General features: G+C 40.9%; 1 protein-coding gene and 1 pseudogene across 2 annotated transcripts; one reads left to right on the top strand and one right to left on the bottom strand.

The window, feature by feature from the left end:
• Window positions 1-566: 566 nt before the first annotated feature.
• On the bottom strand, window positions 567-16,965 carry LOC131900575 (zinc finger protein 124-like). Of its 2 annotated transcripts, XM_059251854.1 has the most exons (4): window positions 16,819-16,965; window positions 4,567-4,693; window positions 4,326-4,386; window positions 567-3,497 (listed from the first exon to the last, which is right to left on the bottom strand). In XM_059251854.1, exons 1-4 carry the CDS (start codon window positions 16,819-16,821, stop codon window positions 1,739-1,741), a joined length of 1,950 nt encoding a protein of 649 aa, XP_059107837.1. In that variant the 5' UTR covers window positions 16,822-16,965; the 3' UTR covers window positions 567-1,738. The 2 variants fall into 2 exon arrangements, with proteins under 2 accessions (XP_059107837.1, XP_059107838.1); XM_059251855.1 differs by lacking the exon at window positions 567-3,497 and having other exon boundaries at window positions 4,322-4,386.
• A 2,604-nt stretch (window positions 16,966-19,569) lies between these two features.
• LOC131900424 (calcium-independent phospholipase A2-gamma-like) lies at window positions 19,570-23,394 on the top strand (annotated as a pseudogene).
• Window positions 23,395-23,687: the final 293 nt, after the last annotated feature.

Here is a 23,687-nt window from a genome sequence, read left to right as displayed (position 1 = left end):
AGATTTAGTACAATTTATTACATGGTACCAACAGTCTTTGGCAACAGGCCACTAATGCCAACATCTCTCTTAGTATAGTGACTGGAGAGGAAATTACAATAAAAATCAATGGTACAACAATACAAACATCAAAATAACATTTACATGAGAAAAAAATCATTAGTTATATATGTACAATAAAAGTGGCTGGTGACATGAAAAACTAGGAAAGCTTGTAAATGTGATGTGATCTATGATTATAGAGTGACGTTTATACCTACCTTCTAAGTAGACTAAGAATTAACACTTGTTAATCTACAAGTGGTTTGAAAATAATTTAAAGGACGAGGAGATAAGAAATGTTAGGAAAAAAAACATCAGGTAGAGAAGAGAGAAAGTTAACAAACAAAAATATAGAATATAAAAGTGAGCTCTGTTCATGGAAGAGAATGATGACAGTCTACAAAAAAATGGTAAGAGCTTGCCATATGAATTAAGACGAAAAAATCTCAATATTCACAAAAAGTCATTTTTTCCATGATACAATAATCTCAAGGGCTTGAAAACAAGACCTTTTTTTTTTTTTTTTGAGCCTTCTGGCATTACAAATAACTATAAACTCATCAGTGAATGTACAGAAATTAAAATAAAAGGAAAAAACTACCTGATTTAATGCAAAAAGATTTCACACATTAAACTTGTATGCAGTATTGCTCTAAGAAACCTTACTAAATTAATGTAATGATAGTGTACCTTTTTCTTCTTCTTTTCTCTTTCTTTTTTCCTTTTTGGTTTCCATCTCCTGTACTTAAGCAATCCTTCACTTCACATACTCAGTTTAAAGATAATTTTCTAGGGGCTGGAGAAATGGCTCAGTGGTTAAGCGTGTGTAATAGTCTTGCAGAGGACAGGATTCAGTTCCAAGCACCCACATGAGGCAGCTCACAGCTGCCTATAATTCTAGCCCCAGAGGATCTGATCTCCTTCTGGTCTCTGCAGGCACTACATGAATGTGCACAAATTCACACACAGACAACATGCATATACATATAGTTTTAAAAAGAGGTTTTTTTTTTAGAGCAAAAATGTGAAGCATGGAGTCCAAAAAGGTTCTTTTAGGAATGAACTACCAATGCTGGATGTGGAAGCAGACATCTTTCACTCAAACATTCTAGAGGTTGAAACAGGAAGATAATTGGGTCAAGGCCAGACTGGATTACACGGCAAGACTATTTCTGAAAAACAGAAACAAATCGCTAATAGATTCCAATAAGTACAATATATTTACAAAGTTTTCTTCAGATATTGGATTTTCTAAAACAAACAAAAGTTTGTATTCAGTCCTTCACATTATTGACATTTATGGAAATTAATATATGAAAATTTTTCAAAGGACTGTCCCAGTGTTTGCTACTATTGAGTTCCTTGTGTTTTGACAAGGAAAGATTTTATTGGGGAAGCATTTGCACATGTGTTCATATTTGGACATCTCTTCTAGTTAAATATACAAACATGTTTTCTTTTCTTTCTTTTTTTTTTTTTTGAAACAGTCTTACTATGTAGCCCTGAGTGACTAGGAAATCAATATATAGAACAGATTGGCCTTGAACTCTGACATTCCCTGCCTCTGCCTCTCAAATTTTGGGATTAAAGGTATGCCACACTATGCCTGCCCAAACATGTTCTTTCTTAATCCATGAATAGGACCAAAAGGTGTTCCACATGTTTAACTTTATAGTTCTCTGAATGCAGTCTTATGTTATGAAGACTTTTCAAGTTCTGAATTCAAGGTTACTGTCTGGTGAGTTCTTCTATGTCTGTGGAAAGAACTATAATAACTGAAGGCTTTCCCACATTCTGTACATACAAAGGGTTTCTCTCCAGTGTGACTTCTTTCATGTGACTTCACATAACGAAAAGAACGGAAGGGTTTTCCACATTGCGAACATATAAAGGGCTTCTCTCCAGTGTGGATTCTTTCATGTATTTTGAGGTAACTAGGAGAACGAAAGGCTTTTCCACATTGAACACATGCGTAAGGCTTCACTGTAGTGTGAGCTTTCTCATGCCTTCTCCATGATATGCGGCTACAGAAGGCTTTCCCACATTGCTTGCATAAATAGGGTTTTTCTCCAGTGTGAGTCTGTTTATGACTGTGAAAGGTACTGAACCAACTGAAGGCTTTCCCACATTGCTTACAAACATAGGGATTCATGCCACTGTGAATTACTTCATGTCTTCTCAAATGATACAAAGAAAAGAAGGCTTTTCCACATTGCTTACATACATATGGTTTTTCTCCAGTGTGAGTTCGTTCATGTATTTGAACCTGACGAGAAGACCTGAAGGCTTTCCCACATTGTTTACATAGATAGGGCTTCTCTCCAGTATGAATCAATTCATGGTATTGAAGGGAACCGAGAAAAGTAAAAGCTTTCCCACATTCCTTGCACACATAAGGTTTTTCTCCAGTGTGAGTTCGTTTATGAATTTGAACTTGTTTAGGAGATCTAAAGGTTTTTCCACACTGCTTACATACATAGGGTTTCTCTCCACTATGCATCAATTCATGGTATTTAACTGAACTGTGACTAGTAAAGGCTTTACCACATTGCTTACATACACATTCTCCAGAATGAATTATTTTATGTGTTCGAAAAGCACTTTCACAACTGAAAACTTTCTCACATTGCAAACACACGAAGAGCTGCTCTCCTGTGTGAGTCCGTTCATGTTTTCGAAAGGCACCTGAAGAAGCAAAAGCCTTACCACATTTCGTACATTTATAGGGTTTCTCTCCACTGTGCATCATTTCATGGAATCGGAGTGAACTACGATCAGTGAAGGCTTTCCCACACTGCTTACACACATAGGGCTTTTCTCCAGTATGAATTCTTTCATGAGTTAGAAGAGAACTCGAACGGGCAAAGGTTTTCCCACACTGTTTACACATATAGGGCTTCTCACCTGTGTGAATTCTTTCATGTATTTGTAGTGAACTAGGAAAAGGGAATGCTTTCCCACACTGCTTACAAACATAAGATTTTTCTCGGCTGTGATATTCTTCATGCCTTCTAAAAGAACTGGAAGAAGTAAATACTTTTCCACATTGTTTACATTCGTAGTGTTTTTCTCCCGTAGAAGTCTTTTCATCATTTTGACCTGATGTGAGACAGCTAATGTCTTTATTACAGTGACTAGTTTTAGGTTTCTCCTTGGTGTGAATTCTTTTATGCTTCTGGAAGGTTGTGGTAGAACTGGAGATGTTCCCAAATTCCCTATGTTTATTCAGCTCCTTTCCATATTCCTGAGTGTCATATGGTTTGTGCCCTGGGTCAGGATGAGGAAGGACATTTAGAGATAAGTGGCCAATAACCACTTCTCCATATACATGGTTTTCATATGTGGGAACTCCTGGACATGATTTCTGGTTCAGGACACACTCTGGAGTCCAGTTAAAGATTTCTGCAGACTGATGACCTTCTGTATATTCACAGAGTCTTTCCAACAACTGGTTACTACAAAAAATAAAAAGTGTATTACTAAAAACATGTTTATTAATAATTTGTCACAAGAAGTGTTAATTATATCCCCTGTAATAATTTTCAAAAATGTTTGAATTGAATGCTCTGCAATATGGTTTAAGGACATTTACAATAAAAACAGAGGTAGTCGTGTGTAGTTGTGCTACACTATCTTCATTACAGGCAAATGCTGAATGTCTATATTACCTTTAAATACATTTTCAATACTTAATACTGTATACATTTTTGATGTACTAGTGACTAAAATAATGTTGGATTCTGACATATTTGTATATCTATTATGATATTCATCCTATTCTAAAATTTTTTTTATTTCATTATACAATGCATACCCAAATCCTGGAGATAAATCAATATAACATTTTAAATAATATAAAGATAGTATATATGAATATGATAAAGTATTACTTGTGGTATCATGATGCTCCGGTTGTTACTAATACTAGGATGTTCTGATTGCTGAAGTTAATGTGTAAGCAGCTTTGGAGAAGATTTGTTGAAATTAAAACTGTTTGGAACAAGATTTATTTGTAGCCGGTCGGTGGTGGCGCACGCCTTTAATCCCAGCACTCGGAGGCAGAGCCAGGCGAATCTCTGTGAGTTCGAGGCCAGCCTGGGCTACCAAGTGAGTTCCAGGAAAGGCGCAAAGCTACACAGAGAAACCCTGTCTCGAAAAACAAAAACAAAAACAAAAACAAAAACAAAAACAAAAAAAAGATTTATTTGTATCTATCACTGCTTTGTAAAGTGTGCCAACCCACCAAGAGCCCTGAGGAACACTGCTGTCTCCTTACGAATTACCTTAGTTTTCTCCAGAGATTTTCATACTCATTTTCTATGTTTTGGTGTTCCCATTTGTTTCCTAGAATACAAACCAAGAAAAATGGATTACTTCTACAGGGGAAAAAAAAAGATTCTAGCTAAATTCACAAATTCACAGTATAAAGTGATTCCACCAATAATCTAATTCATACAGCAGTATTGATGAGCAAAAAACACTTGTTCTTTCATTGACTAAGTAAGAAAATAATGTCATCTTCACCTATATAGGCCAGGTTCCTCAAGTTTTCCTGCATCACATCTTTGTAGAGATCCTTTTGAGATGAATCCAGCATAACCCACTCCTCCAGGGTGAAGTTCACAGCCACATCCTCAAAGGTCACTGACTCCTAAAAATACACACATATATTTCCAAGAGAAAGGGTGAGTCTTATAGTCTTATAGACTTATAGACTTAATTCATCAGAACTTGATATGATGCTATGTTCCACATGTATTCAAGTCACATCCTTATTCCATACATATAATTTCATATACATGCTGATTTTTCATACAGCAATTCTAACAGCAGATTGGAGATATCTGGTAAAGCAAAATCAGAATGAGACTACCCCTTGTGCTGAAAATTTCTACAACATAGATCCCCCTACATTTTTATAGCAACTTTTGCATTACTTAATACCCAACAAGAGAGTCAACAATGACTGTCATGAGACTACATAATCTTATGCAGGCTGGAAAAAGAAACCTTCTGCCTCTCCTGTGGTATGGAAACTACTACTGGGAAGAATTCCTCTTCACTCTAACTCTAAAGAATGGCTTTTCCAGAGAACTGATGCCAACCACATGCTACTTTTGTTTTCTAATTTATTTTATGTATACAGTGTTCTGTCTGCATGGCTGCCTGTACACCAGAAGAGGGAATCAGATCTCATTATAGATGGTTATGAGCTGCCATGTGGTTGCTGGGAACTGAACTCAAGAACTTCTGGAAGAGCAGTCAATGCTCTTAACCTCTGAGCCATCTCTCCAGCCCCCCGTTGTTTAAATGTAGACTTCTTTGCATCTCATTTTGTTGTCTTAGGACTGTGACCATAAGATTTTGAGGCTAGACAGAAGTTTAGCAGGGAAAAGTTGCAGTATTTTTGTGTGGTCATTAGAAATTAGTGATTGGAAAACACATTCTTTGCATGAAGAGTCTTAAAAGAAGCTGGCTTAGTGGATACAATTTAATCTCTTGTCACAACTTGTTAGGAACCTTAGTACATCTTCAGTGAATGCACTGAAAAATGTTTGGGAGCATGTACCTGGCTTCTTATAGATCACTCTTAATTTAAAAAACTAGAAGTTGGGCATGGTGGTGCACACCTTTAATTCCAGCACTTGGAAGACAGAGGTGGGTTCAAGGCCAGTGTGGTCTACATAGTGAGTTCCAGGACAGCCAAAGCTACATAGTGAGATCCTGTCTCAAAACAAACAAACAGAAAATAAATAAATAAAATAAAAATTGAATGGAACTCATTAAAGATAATCCGCAGTACTAGTAAACAAACACAGAACTAGAGGCAATACTAATAAAGCCTTACTTGCTTGCAGAGGCAATATGTTTTTCTAAAGATAATCTTGTCAAAGACAATAAATACATTGTGCTTACTTAGTGCAAAAATGATAAAAATTATGTATAATTTTCAGTTTTTAGTACTTCCTTCTTGTTCCCAAATCTAGACAGTACCTTTCATAAATTCACCTTACAGCTTTATTTATAAAAGAATTTTTTTAAAAAACTTTTAACATTGTTGTAAACTACATTTGTTTAGGAATATGAAAATGGTCTGGGCTGGGGGAGTGCGGATGGCTCAGTGGCCAAGAGCACTTGTTGCTCTTGCAGAGGGTCGAACACCCACATCAGACAGCTCAGAACTACCAGTAACTCCTGTTCCAGGGGATCTCTCTGGCCTCCATGGATATCTGTACCCACATCATGCACATCCGGACAAGCAAACACACATAAGGACACACAAATAAGAAATATAATTTAAGAAGTGGTGGGCCATGGCAATCATGAACTCTCAGAAGAGGAACATATTTGTATCTACTTGTATACACATTGGTAAGCCCACCAAACCCAAATGGTTATTTCTGAATTCAGAGTTACACAGATGGCCTCAATTAAACTCTGTGGGACAGTAACAAATAAAAAACAATGCCTATGAAAAAGATTTGCAAGAAGAAATAGGGATGGCAGGAAGAAAAGGAATAAGAGACAGTGTGGGGAAGAATAACCAGAATACATCATTTAGGTATGTGAAATTGTCAAAGATAAAATGTATTAATAAAGTGGAGGTACAGGTTTCTTAACATGTAACTTCAAAGCACCAAAATTCTACAAATACCCATTGTAAAGGCAATTGATTGACATTCTCCTTTGAGATGCTTGTATCTACAGTTGGCCATGTCTTATTCTTTCTTTGGAGTCTCTCTTTCTAATAATCCATGTGTCCTATTTTTAAAATGTCTCTTAATAAATTTCCAACTGGGTGTTATGGTGCATGCATTTAACCCCAGCACTTGGGAGGCAGAGGCAGGAAGATCTTGGTGAATTCAAGGCCAGCCTGGTCTACACAGCAAGTCCTAGAACAATCAGGGTTACATAGAGAGACCCCATCACAAAAACAAACAAACAAACAAATAAATAAATAAATAAATAAGTCTCCAACTCTGATTCACCCTGGTTCATTCTTGTTTTTCTTTGGTAAAAAATATTTCATGTATGGGCTGGAGAGATGCACTTGCCACAGAAGTCTGTTAACCCAAGTTTAATCTCCAGAATCCATATTAGAAAAACAAAACAAAACAAACAAACACACAAAAAACCCTGACTCCCCAAAATTGTACTCTGACCTTTTAAATTTGCGTGCGTGCGTGTGTGTGTGTGTGTGTGTGTGTGTGTGTGTGTGTGTGTGTGGTGTAGTGTATGTATGTATGTGAACATGCATATGTCGATGCACTTGCCCCATGCATGCATGTATAGAGATCAGAAGCTGTCTTAGATTGCTTTCCTCTATTACTTTCTACATTTTTAATATGGGGTTTCTCCCTAAACCTAGCACTAGCTCCATCTAGAGTTGTAAGCCACCAAGCATCCAAGATCTCTCCACCACTTCCTACCTTATTTACCCTTCTACCATCCTCCACACCAACCCCACCAGCACTGGGGCTAGCTAGACATGTGCCTGAGTTTCTGGTGATCCGAACTCAGGTCCTATGTATGCAAACACTTTATCCGCTGAGCCATCTACCCAGCATAAAGGCTGTTTTATTAGCGGGGGAAATGCCTTTTAAAATCTGTAAAAATAAGATTTTAAAAAAAGGAACCATGAAGTCTACCAAAAAAAAAAAAAGTCTTATTAAAAGTTATAGATACAGGAGGCTGGGTGGCTCAGTGGTTCAGAGCACTTTCTACTCTTCCAGAAGACTGGGTTCAGTTCCCAGCACCTACGTGACAGCTCACAATCACCTGTAACTCCAGTTCCAGGGGATCCAGCACCTTCTTCTGGCCTCCACAGGCACTAGGCACACATATGGTGAACAGACATACGTGTAGGCAAAGCACCCATACATATAAAATAAACACAAATAACTTTTTTTAAGTTACAGGTATGATACATATTTTGGTAAAAGTTAAAGAAAAATGGGATGTACAATTATTTAAGTAACCCCCTACTCCCATTTTTTTACATGCAGACTTCTTTGCATCTCATTTTGTTGCCTTATGACTATGACCATAAGATTTTGAGGCCAGACAGAAGTCTGGCTGGGAAGATTTCATTCGTTTGTGAAAACCTTGTATCAGCAGTTGACCGGCTCCTTGGTTATCAGCTCTGACAGGCCCCAGCATGACCTTCAAATAGTGGGAAAAGCTGTAAGAAGGTACTAACTATAGCAAAACTCCTCCTGTCCTGCTCGTTGCTCCTCTAGCTGTTATCAACAACTCAAACACTCTAATAAGCAGACTTTCCATCTCAAATACCTTCAGCCATCATATCTATAGGTTCCTTATATATGGATGTGACCAGAGATGCTGAGAGAAAAAACTTGCACGTCTGCCCATATGAGAGAGAGTGCCAGAGAGCCAGAGAGGGTGAGAGACAGCAAGGGCAAGATAGAGACAGACAGATAGATAGACAGACAGACAGGCAGGGAGAGGCTATGAAGGGGAGAAAGGGGGAAATGATTTAAAATTGGAAAGGAGTTTAGCTGGTATCCACACCCACATCTCCAATGTAAAGGACTGTGGCAAAATGGAAATAAAAAGAAATGAGAGAAAATTCAAAAGCTTAAACATGTCACCAAGGGCTTGAGTTCCCAAGATGATTTGTAAGAGGGAGTGAAGAGATGGCTCAGTGATTGAGAGCACTGCTGCTCTTTCAGAGCATTCGAGTTCAGTTCCCAGCACCCATGTCAGGCAGCTCACAACCGCCTGGACTCCAGCTCTGAGGGACCTAACACCCCTCTCTGGCCTCCTCAGGCACCTGCACACATGTGTGCATGTGCGTGCAGGCGTGCATATACACACACACACAAATAAAATAAACCTTTTTTTAAAAAAAGATCTATAAGAGTAAAACTTTAGCCGAATGATGGTAGGTCATGACTTTAATCCCAGCACTTGGAGGCAGAGGCAGACAGATCTCTGCTGTGGATATCGCTCTGTATAAATAAACACTGATTGGCCAATAGCCAAACAGGAAGTATAGGCAGGACTAACAGAGAGGAGAATTGAGGAAACAGGAAGGAAAGAGATTGATTGCCTGGAGCCACTGCCAGGACAAGGGAGACATAAGGTACCGATAAGCCACAAGCCATGTGGCAAAGTATAGATTAATAAAAAATGGGCTAGACATAAGAGTAAGAGCTAGACAATGATAGGCCTGAGCTAATGGCCAAGCAGTTTAAATAATGTAAGGGTCTGTGTGTTTATTTTATAAGTGGGCTCAGGGACTCGCGAGACTTGGCGGGAGCTGGAGAGAAATTCTCCAGCTACAGATCTCTGTGAGTTAGAGGCCAACCTGGTCTACAAATCCAGTTCCAGGACAGCCAGAGCTGTTACAAGTAAAACTTTAAAGATAGTTGACATACATATGATTAGGTTCACTATAATTAAAGTTTACTTCCTAATTCCATAGGGTCAGAATGATAGCTGTTTATCGCCTCGGCCAGTCTGTTCCACACACTAAGAAAAACCACAAAAGAATACAGCAAAGTACTTGCACGCTTCAACTTCACTTTAAAATTACACTTTTAAGCCGGGCAGTGGTGGCGCACGCCTTTAATCCCAGCACTCGGGAGGCAGAGCCAGGCGGATCTCTGTGAGTTCGAGGCCAGCCTGGGCTACCAAGTGAGTCCCAGGAAAGGCGCAAAGCTACACAGAGAAACCCTGTCTTGAAAAACCAAAAAACCAAAAAAAAAAAAAAAAAAAAAAATTACACTTTTAGCCGAACAGTGGCGGTGCACACCTTTGCTCCCAGCATCTGGGAGGCAGAGGCAGGTGGATCTCTGTGAGTCCCAGGCCAGCCTGGTCTACAGAGATATTTCTAGGACAGCTAGGGCTACCCAAAGAAATCCTGTCTCCAAAAAACAAACGTTTACTTTTAGGGTTCTCAACAATAGATAAAATAAAGCCCCAAAGCTCAGTGATTACAGACACAAGAACAGAAAGAAACAGTATTTCTTCCACCCACTTGGTGAGACCAGCAGTTAAGCCATTTCATGAGTCTACTTTGGGGAGAGGCACCCTAACTAATTACATTAAGTCACAGATCAAAGCCCAAGGGTATCTGATGTCATACAGAAGAACAGAAGAACAGTCCTAAGACTGATACTCATGAAAAAAAGAAAAGAAAAAGGGTTTAAAACAAAGATGGAGAGGTGTTTCCATTAAGATCGGCCTGGAGTGGTGGCACACACTTTTAATTCCAGAACTCTGAAGGCAGAGGCAGGAGGATTTCTGTGAATTAACGGTCAGCCTGGTCTACACACAGGGAGTTCCAGAACTGCCAGGACTACAAAAAGAGACTCTGCCTTGGGAGGAGGGAAAAAAGGAAAGGAAGGAAGGAAGGAAGGAAAGAAGAAAAGAAGGAGGAAAAGAAGGAAGATCCAATATTAAGTTTAGTTCCCAGTACCTATGTCTGGCCTATAACTCCAGTTTCAGGAGATCTGATACCTCTGGCCTCTCCAGGCACCCGTATTCATGTGTACACACTCATACACATGATTCAAACTAAAAATAAAACCTTTAAAATAAAATCATTTAACAGGGTCAATACCCACTCAAGGTTTGACATGTCAACCTTCCTCAAATGCCAGGATCAAGGGCGTGAAATACATGTTGATCTGTGCTGACACCTTCAGTCAGGGTGGGTTGAAGCCTTTCCCGGTCTGACTATAAAGACAACAGAAGTAATAAGGCATTTGTGAGAGAGATTATCCCTCCTAATGGCATGCAGAAAAGAATCCAGATAACAGTGAAGCTAAATGTGCTGGTTAGCAAATTTTGACACATTTGGGAAGTGTTAATCATACTGTTGGAGAGTAAGACGCTGCCACTGTTGAAAGCCAAATTTGAAGCAAGCTTTAATTAAGCCACGTAGGTGGGCTCTGGCCAGGTCCATACCCAGATTCCTGGAAAATGGCCCAGAATCAAGTTTTGCAAAGGCTGAAGATTCATTGTATTTCCCATCAGGCCCAATTATGGGCAAGCATACATCATGACGTATTTCCTGCTTACATACCTCCTGCCCACATGTGATTGAGCACATCTGGTGCAGATGGGTCAAACAAACTTGTTTAGGGGAATGAAAACATTAGGCTTGATACCTCCCATAAACAATAGCCTCCAGAATTTTAGGAACTGTCTGTCCTCCGGCAAGGGGCTTGCTGATCAGAAGCGTTTTTGTTTCTTGGATCTCCAAGGCATAGTAATTAAAGCATAAAATGTAGCCGGGTGATGGTGGTGCACGCCTTTAATCCCAGCACTCAAGAGGCAGAGCCAGGCGGATCTCTGTGAGTTCGAGGCCAGCCTGGTCTACAGAGTGAGATCCAGGACAGGCACCAAAACTACACAGAGAAATCCTGTCTAGAAAACAAAAACAAACACAAGCAAACAAACAAAAATGTAAAATGTAACTTTGGCTCTCACAGAAGGGAAATCTTAATTGAGAAAATGCCTCAACAAAATTTGCCTATAGGCTAGTCTTAGGACATTTTCTTCATTAGCGGTTGCCATGTTAGGGTCCAGGTCACTGTGGGCAATGCCACCCTGGGTAGGTGGTCCTTGGTGGTATAACAGGCTGAGCAAGCCATGAACAAGCCAGTAAGCAGCACTCTGTGGCCTCCATTTCAGGTCTTGCCTTCAGGTTCATGCTTCCACGGAGCTTGGAGGGTTCAAGTCTTAGACAATGTGTAAAGGATGAACACACATTATTAAATATAGAGGCTGTACCGTGCCAAGAGAGAGATCTTCATTAGGATCTAGTCCTGCACACTGTCCTGCTAAGAGTAATAGTAGTTCCCCCAAAGTGTGTTTAGTTTGAGCCTCACTACTATACTTAAACTGATGGTACTATCATAGAACAGGAATTAAAAGTTAAAAATCTGGGTATGGGCTAGTGAGATGCTTCACTGAGTAAACAACTGAGCACTCGAGTTAGTTCCTGGGAAACTATGTGAGGAGAGAATGGACTCCAGAGAGCTTTCCTCTAACTTACATATACATGCCATTGCTGTGGGATGTTCTGTATGGCAAATGTGTTGCTGATTAGTCAATAAATAAAACACTGATTGGCCATTGGCTAGGCAGGAAGTATAGGTGGGACAAGGAGGAGAATAAAGCTGGGAAGTAGAAGGCTGAGTCAGAGAGACACTGCCAGCCACCACGATGACAAACAGCATGTGAAGATGCCAGTAAGCCACGAGCCATGTGGCAAGATATAGATTAATGGAAATGGATTAATTTAAGCTGTAAGAACAGTTAGCAAGAAGCCTGCCACGGCCACACAGTTTGTAACCAATATAAGTCTCTGTGTTTACTTGGTCGGGTCTGAGCGGCTGTAGGACTGGCAGGTGAGAGAGATTTGTCCCATTGTGGGCCAGGCAGGAAAACTCCAGCTACATGCCATGACAAACAGACCCCCTCCCCATGCACAAGAAATAATGAACTGTTTTAGAAATTATGATTGCTCTGTATGGCAGAGTTTATTTATTTATTTTGAGTCAGGGTCTTACTTTGTAGCTCTGGCTGGTCTGAAACTCACTCTGTAGATCAGGCTGGCCTGGAACTCACAGCGAACAACCTGCCTCTGCTTCCCGAGTACTGGGGTTCAATGCCCAACTTGGGCAGACTTTAAATTTATCTAAAGCTTAATCACATGTTAGAGAGTCTTTTATAAGTAATATATGCTTAAAAGCAGACTCTGATAGATTATTTGTTACTGAGACATACCATGCTCGTGAAGAATTTAAAGAATCTTCTAACTCAATAGACAATACTTGATTGATTAAACCAAAAGTTAAAGCAGTCTTTAGACTCTATTAGACTCTTAACATATTAAATAACTCTAATATATTAATCAGTTAACTGACTCTACTATACTAATAATTAAATCACTAGGCTCTAATATAAGGAGAGTTTTTTCACTGTTGACTTATCCTTTCCTTCTTGGCTGCTGTTGTATACGGCATGCTCTGATGTGCTCAGCTTTCTGCCAAAGAATCCCTTATTGCTAAGAAGATGAGCGAACAGCTGACTTGATTCACAGCAGCAGGAAACTATCTTCCATATGAAACAGCTGTTAAGGATAGAAGGCTTATTTCTAACAGGGGGGCAGTATGGGGACACGCTATAGAGTGTTAGAAGAGCACACCTATACTTCATTTTGCAAAAAGGAATCTGCGCACGCACACTACACACTGCTAATCGTTTCTGTATTGAGTTAGATGTAATCCAGAGGGTGACACATGAGGAATTCAAGACTGGGTGGCCTTGATGTAAGAGACAACCTCATACACAGAGAGAGGAGGGGATATGGAAAACAGCACCAACACCATAAATCTGAGACAACACTGACCTCCTTGCCCAGAAGGGCAAGAGTAAACTATGAAATCATCCACTGCCTTTCTTTCCCTGCTCTATATAACCTGCTGGGTAAGACAGATCTTTGGGATGTCAATCTGCTGTCTTCTCAGATTGCTGGCTCTCTGAATAAGACACAGTTTTCGGATTCAGTTCCTAGCTCTGTTCACTGGATCTTGAAAGTGATGCATAGCATGGACCAGTTTTCCAGTTCACCTTATCTTCCACCATACGCACAGGAGATTAAGGCAAAGAATCCACAACTCACAAACACACAAGTTTCAACCTTATACTAGTGTTGTGTATAGGGCAATATTACTTCACTCCAAATTCAAAGCAGGTAATACTCTGATTAGTGATAAACACATGAAAAACTAAAAGGAGTGTGTACACACACACACACACACACACACACACACACACACACACAGGAGATGAGGATACACAGCAGACCCAGCACATTCACTCACCCGAATGTGACTCCTCTGATCTGCATATGCACATGAGTTTTAGTGTGAAACAAACGGCTTGCTGCAACCTTTCTCTTGGCTTCTTCAGGCCTTATCATTGTAGCCTCTCAGCTACAAACCACGTAAATTGCTATCACCTACTTAATCACAAAAGAAAATTTTAGAATATTTAAATAACCCAATATTTCATTTAAAAAAATTCTACCAAGAGGGAAGCATCCAGGCAAAGCAACCTGCTTTGCTAACAATTACACAAAGAAACCTTCAATCAAAAAGTTAAATACTGGGGCTGGCGGGATGGTTCAGTGGTCAAGAGTCCTGGCTGTTCTTGCAGAGAACCTAGATTCAATTCCCAATACCTCCATGGCAACTCCACCCTAAAGGGATCCGAAGCCCTCTTCTGGACTCCACAGGCAGCAGCCACACACGCAGTGCACAGACATACCATACAGGCAGGCAAAACACCCATACACATTAATAGAGAAAAAGTTAAATACTAAGCTTATTAAATACATGCTCATCTGCCAACAGAAATTCAGAAACTGCCTGAAAGGGGCTTATGAGAAACAAAGACACTCTGACTGCACAGGAACCTCCAAGAGTTCTTGAAGCACTGTGCCAAAATACAGGACAAAGAGCACATACTCTGTCACACGGGACACACATATGAACCACAAATACTTAAGCCCTTTTCTACATTATATTCTGAATAGAACAGCACTGTGGGTACAAAACTGAACACATGAAAAGGTTGAATTTCACCCAAATATTGCAATCCTGGTTAAGGGCTATATTCACATAATTCTACATATTACTATTACCATCAATATTACTTCTATTATGACCATTACTGCATGACTGATTGTGCTCATGATCTAGGAAACTACATTACTAGAAACACCCTCAAGTTTTAACCCAAATAAGGCCTTCAAAATTCCCACTTTTTTCCTCAGCACTGAATTCCTGAATTTATCAGTAGAAACATCTGGGTAGATTTTCCTTAAATGTATCTCCTTGCTGTAGGCCTGTGATCATTGACCTACCCCAGCCTGGGCCAGCACATACCAGTTCCTGATTCTAACCCTAAAGACATGATGACCTCAGAGAAAAACTATTCTCTAGTAGCCAACTGTGGAACTCTCCATTTCACCAGGCTCTCCTACCTTCCATTTGCTCCTGCTTGTCCTTATTCACCACTGTTTTTTACTCCCTACAAGAGACACTCCTCTTTAGCCCAACCATCAGGAAGCTTGTGAACCTACCACGTAGGGCTTCATCCTATTGCAATACTCCATTCACACACAGTCACGGCCTAACTCGATGAAGATTCTTTATGTTAAAACAATGTTTAGCGGGGCTGGAGAGATGGCTCAGAGGTTAAGAGCACTGGCTGCTCTCCCCAGGACCTGCGTTCAATTCCCAGCAACCACATGGTGGCTCACAACCATCTACAATGAGATCTGGTGCCCTCTTCTGGCCTGCAGGCATACATGCAGGTAGAACACTATACATAATACATAAATAAAAATCTTAAAAACAAAACAATGTTTAGAAACAACCCCAGGCCAATAACATTATGACAGGGATCAATTCGAGCCACCTGTGCACATGGATCTGTGAATTTTCTAGTGAGTCTGGCAACGTCAGAAGGACTTGGAAAGTTGGGCATTTGTTGAGAGTTGTGAAAATCCTTAGACCAAGGAGAGAGGTCATGGGATTTAAAGGAAGCTGAGACTCATAGGAAAAGCAGATGCCAATGAAACGAAAGAGACAGGGTATAGAAAACAGGGTGGGGCTGCTGAGTTACTGCGAACTGTGGGGATTATCAGCTTTCTGGCTGTGCCAAGCCTACAGTGACTATTTTGTTAATTGACAGCTCTGCACCGGTTTATTCTGAGTATCAATGTCAACAAAACACATAAGGCACAAATTGATAATTTATCTCAATAATGACACCTGAAAATAAATCATTTTTAAAAAAAGCCCACTAAAACTATTTCATCAACGTAATCGGATATAAACCCTGCCTGAGACTATCCAAAGTGTAACTGGCTTACTGAATGACCACAAAAATGTCAAGGGACAGGAAACATATCACAGGGAAGGACCCCTGCCTCAGCACCAGGACTCCAGATCCAGTGCAGTTTCTCCTGCCACGGACCTCAGCTCACTTCCGACAGCCCATCTAACAGCCTGCGCTCGGGACCTGCATTGGACATCTCTGAATCCTCCTCGCTAAGTCTTAATCAGTTCACTGCCTCCAACTTGAGGAGAACCTCTCATTGTCTTCAGTCTCTTTAACCATTTCCTAGACGTTCAGTAACCTGCACATTTGTATATCATTGTGAGAAATGTTCATGTGTAACCTGCCTGCCTGTTGACATTAGTGGTTAAGACTGAGATAAAAGAATCGCGGTTGCCAATGCCCAGCTCGCAAGAAGAGTCGTGTACTCGTCAAATCGTAACCAAAAACAAACAAACAAACCGACAAAGGCTGTGAAATGACTGGTTACTAAGTAAATTGGGATACTGTGGAGATACAATGGTATCCTACTTTTCTGACAACGTGCACAGAACCCAGGATCACCACACCCCGCGGCTGTTCCCCTCCCCCAACACCCCCTTCCCCGCCCAGAAGCCCAAAACCAAGTATTCCCACGACTCTCCGCCTACACCGCCCAGACTGCAAAGACGCGGACGCCCAGGTAACCCGAGACGCTGCGGCACTGGGCGCTCAGCAAGGGACAGGACCGCGACTGTGCCAGCTGACCCAGCTCCACCCAGCGGGACCCGGGCAGCGCTGCCCAGCGGAGCCGGATGAGACTCAGCTCCAGACTCCGCTGCCTTAGGAGGCCGCGTCCCCACTGTCGCCTCCGCTTGCAGCAGCCTCCTCCTCACGCCCTGCGGCACGCACCATTTTCAGAGACCGGGAGTTCTGATGTCCTCCTGAGACTCCTGCAGTCAGACAAGAGGATGCAGATACCGAGGGAAGAAATCTGGGGGCCTCAGCCAAAGACACAGGACGACAATATGGCGGGGACACACAATGGCACCCCAAATGTTGTGCAGCCTCCGTCACCGAAGACCAAAACTCCTCATTGGACAGTTCACACAGCCACCAAATGTTCTCCCTGATAGGCCAACAATCCGTGCGCCCGCCTCCTGGATCCTGAGTGGCAGGGGAAGCATCTCCTTCCTCGCAGGTTAAAGTCATTGAGAGTCCCCGCAGAAGATTTCACAGCTGGCCCTGCTGACTACTCTGGAGAGCACCTGGCCCTACCTGGGAAAAAAGTGCATTTAAAGCGCAGATTAACCTGGCTTTGCAGATACTTATTCGGGGGGAAGTCCTGCTACTTTTTCCTTAAAGTGGGTTGCCAGTGACCTTAAAGAATCTCACATTGTCTCTGGCGACCACTCATGTCCTCAGAGAAGACTGCCTAAGGCAGTTCAGAAATCTCTGGCATAGCCCGGAGGGCCTAATATTATCACGTCTCAGAAGTGGGGAATGAAGCAAATATTCAAGTCTTTCTTACAAATAATTTCTCAATCTGCTTTCAAACAATATATACGAACAAAGGAATGAGGTTACTCAAGACACAGAGAAAGTGAAATTTGTAGAGACAAAATTCCAAAAAGAAAATGAAAAATTCCTCCACTTTAACAACGGGTTCCTCAGTGCTTGCAGCCTGACCCAATAACTCGTGATATATTAGTCCAAAAAGCTAGAGCAGCGGTTCTCAACCTCTTTGGGAGGAGGGAGTCATATATTAAATATCCTGCACATCAGCTATTTCCATTCCAACTTCTAACAGTAGCAAAATTACAGTTATGAAATCGCAACGAAAATAATTTTTTGCCTGGGGTCACCACAGCATGAGGAACTGTATTAAAGGGTCGCAGCCTTAGGAAGGTTGAAAGTCACTGAGCTAGAGCCTCATTTCCAATGATCTGTGGCAACTGGCTCAAATGGGCAGTCTCCAGAGAGATGGGTGGGCATGAAAACCTTACTACTTATAAGATATTAGGAAGCCATTCTTGGGGGGTGCTGGAGAGATGGTTCAGCAGTTTAGAGTACTGACTGTTCTTCCAGAGGATCTGGGTTCAATTCCTGGCATCCACATGGCAGCTAACCACTGTCTGTAACTCCAAGATCTGACACCCTCACACAGACATACATGTAGGCAAAACACCAATGCACATAAAATAAAAATAAATAAATTTTTAAAAAGAAGTCATTCTGGCCCCTCATGTATGGATGCCCACAAGTTACCCATAAGATGAGATGAAATAATCTCCCCCTTAACTTGTTATAAAAGATCCCCACCATCTCTCATTTAATATGACTTGTACTTATCAAATTGGCTGTGGATGTCATAGAATGTATTTAATAAACTTTCTACTTTTACTTTTTGGTAAATTTATTTACAGCCCACGTTTTGATGTCACTACAGAAGATATTCTGATGGCCCCAGATGGATAATTATTAAAGGACTGGGGCTGGGGAGATGGCTCAGTAAAGAGCATTTGATAGTCTTCTGGAGTACTCAGGTTTGATTTCCAGAACCATGTGGTGGTTCACAGTTGTCCAGTTCCAGGAGATCTGATGCCTGATGCCCTGTTCTGGTCTTCAAGGGCACCAAGCATGCAATTGGTGCACAGACATACATGCAGGCAACCCCCCCCCCCATTGTCTTAGTTAGGGTTTCTATTGCTGTGAAGAGACACCATGACCACGGCAACTCTTATAAAAGAAAATGTTTAATTGGGGTGGTTCGCTTATAGTTCAGAGGTTTAGTCATGGTGGGAAGCAAGGCAGCATGCAGGCAGACATGGTGCTGGAGAAGGAGCTGAGATTCTTACATCTTGACTCACAGGAGACAGGAAGTGGTCTGAGACACAGGGCATGGCTTAAGCATTTATGAGACCCCCTTACAGCACACCTCCATGGTGACATACTTCCTCCAACAAGGCCCTTCCTACTTCAACAAAGCCACATCTCATAATAGTGCCACTCCCTTTGGAGGCCATTTTCTTTCAAACTACCACACCCACACCAAAAAATAAAAATTAAAATTAAATAAATAAATAAAAATAAAAGTAACCAACCTCCCCCTCAAACGTATACCTCTTCCAACAGCCCCAACACACACACACACACACACACACACACACACACACACACACACACACAATCAATGGTGGAGTCCAATGTGTGTGGGCCAACTGTTCCCACATATGGGGCCTGCTCTGGAGTGTGATTGATATTCCCAGTGTCACTCCATTAAAGAAATACGATTTTTCCCTCTCCCAGCAACTATTAATTGCAAATAGCTTCTTTGCACAGGGTGATACTTTGTGGCGACTTCATCTTCTCTGTACTAGGATTTTTGTGTGGCTTGATTGAGCTCATGCAGGTTTTTTTGCAAGCTGTCACAGTCTTTCTGAGTTCCTATGTGCATCAGCCCCGCTGTGTCTGGAAAAAACTGTTTCTTTGAAGTCACTGACCACCTCTGGCTTTTACAGTCACTCCACTGCCTCTTCTGTATAGATCTCTATCTTAATTACTTTTCTTTTCCTGTTCGATTCTTCAGCTGAGACAGTAAGAAAGATGATTTATTGTACATGAGTTACACTTGGCCACAAGTGAGAACAGAACTAGTTCGGAATGCCCCAGGCCCAGGGCAGAGGGCTAACAGGAACTGTGTAGTGGGTAGCTGTTCTAGCTTTGACCTGGAAGTACTATCCCCAGTGAGGCTTCCGGTAGCTGTCATGCCTACCTATGACTTGCCCCTGAGGAGGGGCCAAGAGGTGAGCCCTTAAGACCCGAGTTCCAGATGTGCTCTTGGTTCCTGGTGTTCCTGGAGGCTGGATGGTAGACTGAGCAGAGTTCTCCAGAGAACCCAGCTGGACTGCACCTTACCTCTTCCAGATCCTGTAACCAACCCCTTTACTAGCTGTAAGTTACCCCACAAAATAAATTTCTTTAATAAATCCCCCAATATCTGGTGCTCAGGTGTAGCAAACTCCAAACGCCTGGATTTATTGTATGTACTAGTAAACTAATTTATTAAAATATCAGCCTTAGCAGAGGAATCCACATCCTCACGATCGACGGTGGAGGAACAAGAGGTGTGGTTGCTCTTCAGACTCTGCGGAAGTTGGTTGAACTTACTCAGAAGCCATCAGCTCTTTGATTACATCTGCACTAATGATTGAAACAGCGAGAGACCCAAAATGTCCTAAGGTAGCTGCTGTAAGTACCATAGTAAACAGAGGACTAACACCCAAAGCCTTTGTGTTCAGAAACTACGGTCATTTTCCTGGCGTCAACTCTCACTGTTTAGGAGGCTGTCAGTATAAAATGTGGCAAGCCATTAGAGCCTCCTCAGGTGCTCCAGGCTACTTTGCAGAATATGCACTGGGGAATGATCTTCATCAAGATGGAGGTTTGCTTCTGAATAACCCTTCAGCTCTGGCCATGCATGAGTGCAAATGTATCTGGCCCGATGTACCATTAGAGTGTATAGTATCCCTGGGCACAGGACGGTATGAGAGTGATGTAAGAAATACCTCAACATACACAAGCCTGAAGACCAAGCTCTCTAAAGTTATCAGCAGTGCTACAGATACAGAGGAATATATATATTCCATATAATGCTGGATGGTCTGTTACCTCTTGATACATATTTTAGATTCAATCTTGTCATGTGTGAAAACATACCCCTAGATGAAAGTCGAAATGAAAAGCTGGACCAGCTGCAGCTGGAAGGGATGAAGTATATAGAAAGAAATGAACAAAAGATGAAAAAAGTTGCAAAAATATTTAGTCAAGAGAAAACAACTCTTCAAAAGATCAATGATTGGATAAAATTAAAAAACTGACATGTTCGAAGGCCTTCCGTTCTTTTCAAAATTGTGGGAAGGGTATATATATGTATTCTCATAAGTGAAGCCCATCAGAAGACCCACCAAATTTAGTAAGGAACTGTGTGCTTCAACATGAGTTTTCTGTGGGATACTGAATGAATTCTGGGAAATCCTGAAACAGATGATGCTTTGAACAGGTCGCACCTCACAGAAGATATGTTTGGTTACAGAAGTCATGTGGTAATTAAGTACTTAAGATGTTCATAACCTTTAGGCATTTTATTACTGTGCTAGTTGGTTTTAGTATCTATTGGTCTTAAATTGTTTGATGTTTGAAAATTTATTAATATATGTGCCAAACAAGAAATGGGAAGTCTTGTACTTTGTGCTTTGCTTTTAGTCATCTAAATCATGTGAAATTTGTGTGACCATTGATTTTCTTTGTGTCAAAAGCTGATTTCTCTTGACATTTACACTACTCAGCATTTCACTAGGTGCACCTACAATCCATGTGTACCTTTCACTGTAATATCCTTTAAAGAGATGTGTAAATGGGATTTTCTGTGTTAAAGTACCTGTATGTTTGAAATAGGAAAGAACTGGATGCAGTTTTCTATTTAAAAAAAATCAGTAAATTTCTAGTGAACTAACTTTCCCATTGAGATTTCAAGATAATGTTCACTTTTCTAGAACGAATGCTATCTTATCATTCACTGGTACAGAATCAATTGTTTGATTTTACTGAGAAAATATTCTTATCATTAACAAAAATAAACTATTGAACTGATCAGCTGTGCAAGGCTAAAAAAAAAGAAAAAAAATATCAGCCTTAGATAAATTACAGTTATGGATTCTTGTATGTTGATACAAATGTAAACTATTTTTATATTCTTATTCCAGATAATTTGTATTTGATACAAATACAGAACCATATTTGTTGTAATGTACACATATTTCTACTCTTATTTGAGATGTTTTGTGTATTAATACAAATATAAACTTACATTTGTCATACTGTATGTATGTTCTACCTCTGATTAGGATATTTTGTATATTGATACATATTTAGGATTATTGTCATATTGCATATTGTACTATACATTCCTACCTGTGCTTTAGCTGGTTTGTGTATTGTCACAATTTTTGAGGTCATTGTCCTTTTACTGTGCATATGCTTACAGACTGTTTATCCTTATGTGAAGCCTTAGTCCTTAGGTTATCTAGGTAGATAAGACTTACAGATTTATAGTCACCGATGCTTGTCATCTCTATAGTTATGGTAGTTAGGTTCTCCAGACTTACAAAAACATATGTCAGATGAATAGGTGATCTTCAAACACTTCATAGACCTGGGGAATATAGCATTTAAATGTTTTGATAACTTGGAATTCTGTTGACGTGAGACACAATTGCTCCTGGCAGCACCAATCTGACCCTGAGAGAATGTTGGGCTTCTGAGACATTTCCGTTTGGAAGTTTGTCTTCACCTTGGCACAAAATTGCCTACTGGGCAAAGAACTGCCCTTGCCTCGACTGCTGACGGTAAAATGGTCTGACAGATACTCTAGGCCTGTAGCCAATTTGAATGCACCAGTGATGCTGAGAAACTTTAGGTGACTGTCCAGGCTGTCAGCTGTCTCTGTCTACTCTCGAAAGACTCCCAAAAGTTGCTTGCATCCTTCTCCCGTTTCTCAGGTATTATTATATTCCTTCTCAGGTCTTTGATGGGATTGAAGACTAACAGTTATCGTTACAACCTACTTGTATCTTAGCTAGAACATAATAAGTTCTAAATTAGATTTAGGTTCTTTAGGGTAGGACACCTTTTGGAATGATCTTTGTAATGTGCCATTAACCTATACTCCAGACTTCTCTGGATTTTAGTATGTGTCTCTTGTTTGATATTGTTCGTGTTGGTTGTAGTTCCATCTTATCTAGATCATTATCCCTTATTCCTCCTGGACAATATTTGATAATCATTCCTATTGTATATAGTTTTGTATTAGGTTAGAACTTTCTTATTTAGACAAAAGGGGGAGATGTAGTGGGTAGCTGTTCCAGCTTTGACCTGGAAGTACTACCCCCATTGAGGCTTCTGGTAACTGACCCAGAGGCAGGGCCGAGAGGGGAGCCCTTAAGACCTGAGATCCAGATGTGTCAGTTCTCTTAGTTCTTGGTGATCCTGGATGCTGGATGGTAGAACAAGTGGAGTTCTCCAGAGAACCCAGCTGGACTGCACCTCACCTCCTCTGGATCCTGTAACCAATCCCTTTACTAGCTGTAAGTTACCCCCAAAATAAACCTCCTTTTTAACTACTTGGCGTTGCCTTAATAAATCCCCCAATAGAACTGTTTTAGTTGTAAGGCGCACAGTCTCTTAGGTGGTCTCTGAGAGTAGGTGCTGATGTTCCAGATCCACTGAGACTTATTGCCAACAGTAACACACAGTCCAACAACTTGTACCAGCATCCCAGCCTTCAGCACCTCTTAGTTTTGTTCCTTCAGCACACACTAATCTACTTGGACCTGTTTCATCTTTCTTGTCTTGTGCTTCAGGCTGCACATTCGCTTCTTCCTCCACTTTGTTCTCGTGGCTCAGGAGTTTCAAGAAAGATGGAGCTAAGGCAGAGAATTACTGGGAATGGACAAGTCTTTTGACACTCAAAGCCTGACTCCAGTGTCACACCTCATCCAACAAGGTCACACCTCCTAATCCTCCCTAAGCAGTTCCCATGAGCTGGAGACCAAGTATTCAAACATATGGGGTATTCTTATTCAAACCACCATAATCTTTAGGAGCGGGTATGACAAAAACATCCCATTTAGGGCTGAGGGGTCCAAGTCTCACATTTTCTGCACACTGTCTAGTTGTGGGTCTCTATGTTAATTACCATCTTCACTGATGAGGGTTGAGCT

This window comes from Peromyscus eremicus, unplaced genomic scaffold (genome assembly GCF_949786415.1).
Source record: "Peromyscus eremicus unplaced genomic scaffold, PerEre_H2_v1 PerEre#2#chr22_unloc_1, whole genome shotgun sequence".
Lineage (NCBI taxonomy): Eukaryota > Metazoa > Chordata > Mammalia > Rodentia > Cricetidae > Peromyscus > Peromyscus eremicus.
Note: the sequence above shows the minus strand (reverse complement) of the source record. Positions and strands in the feature narration are given on the sequence as shown.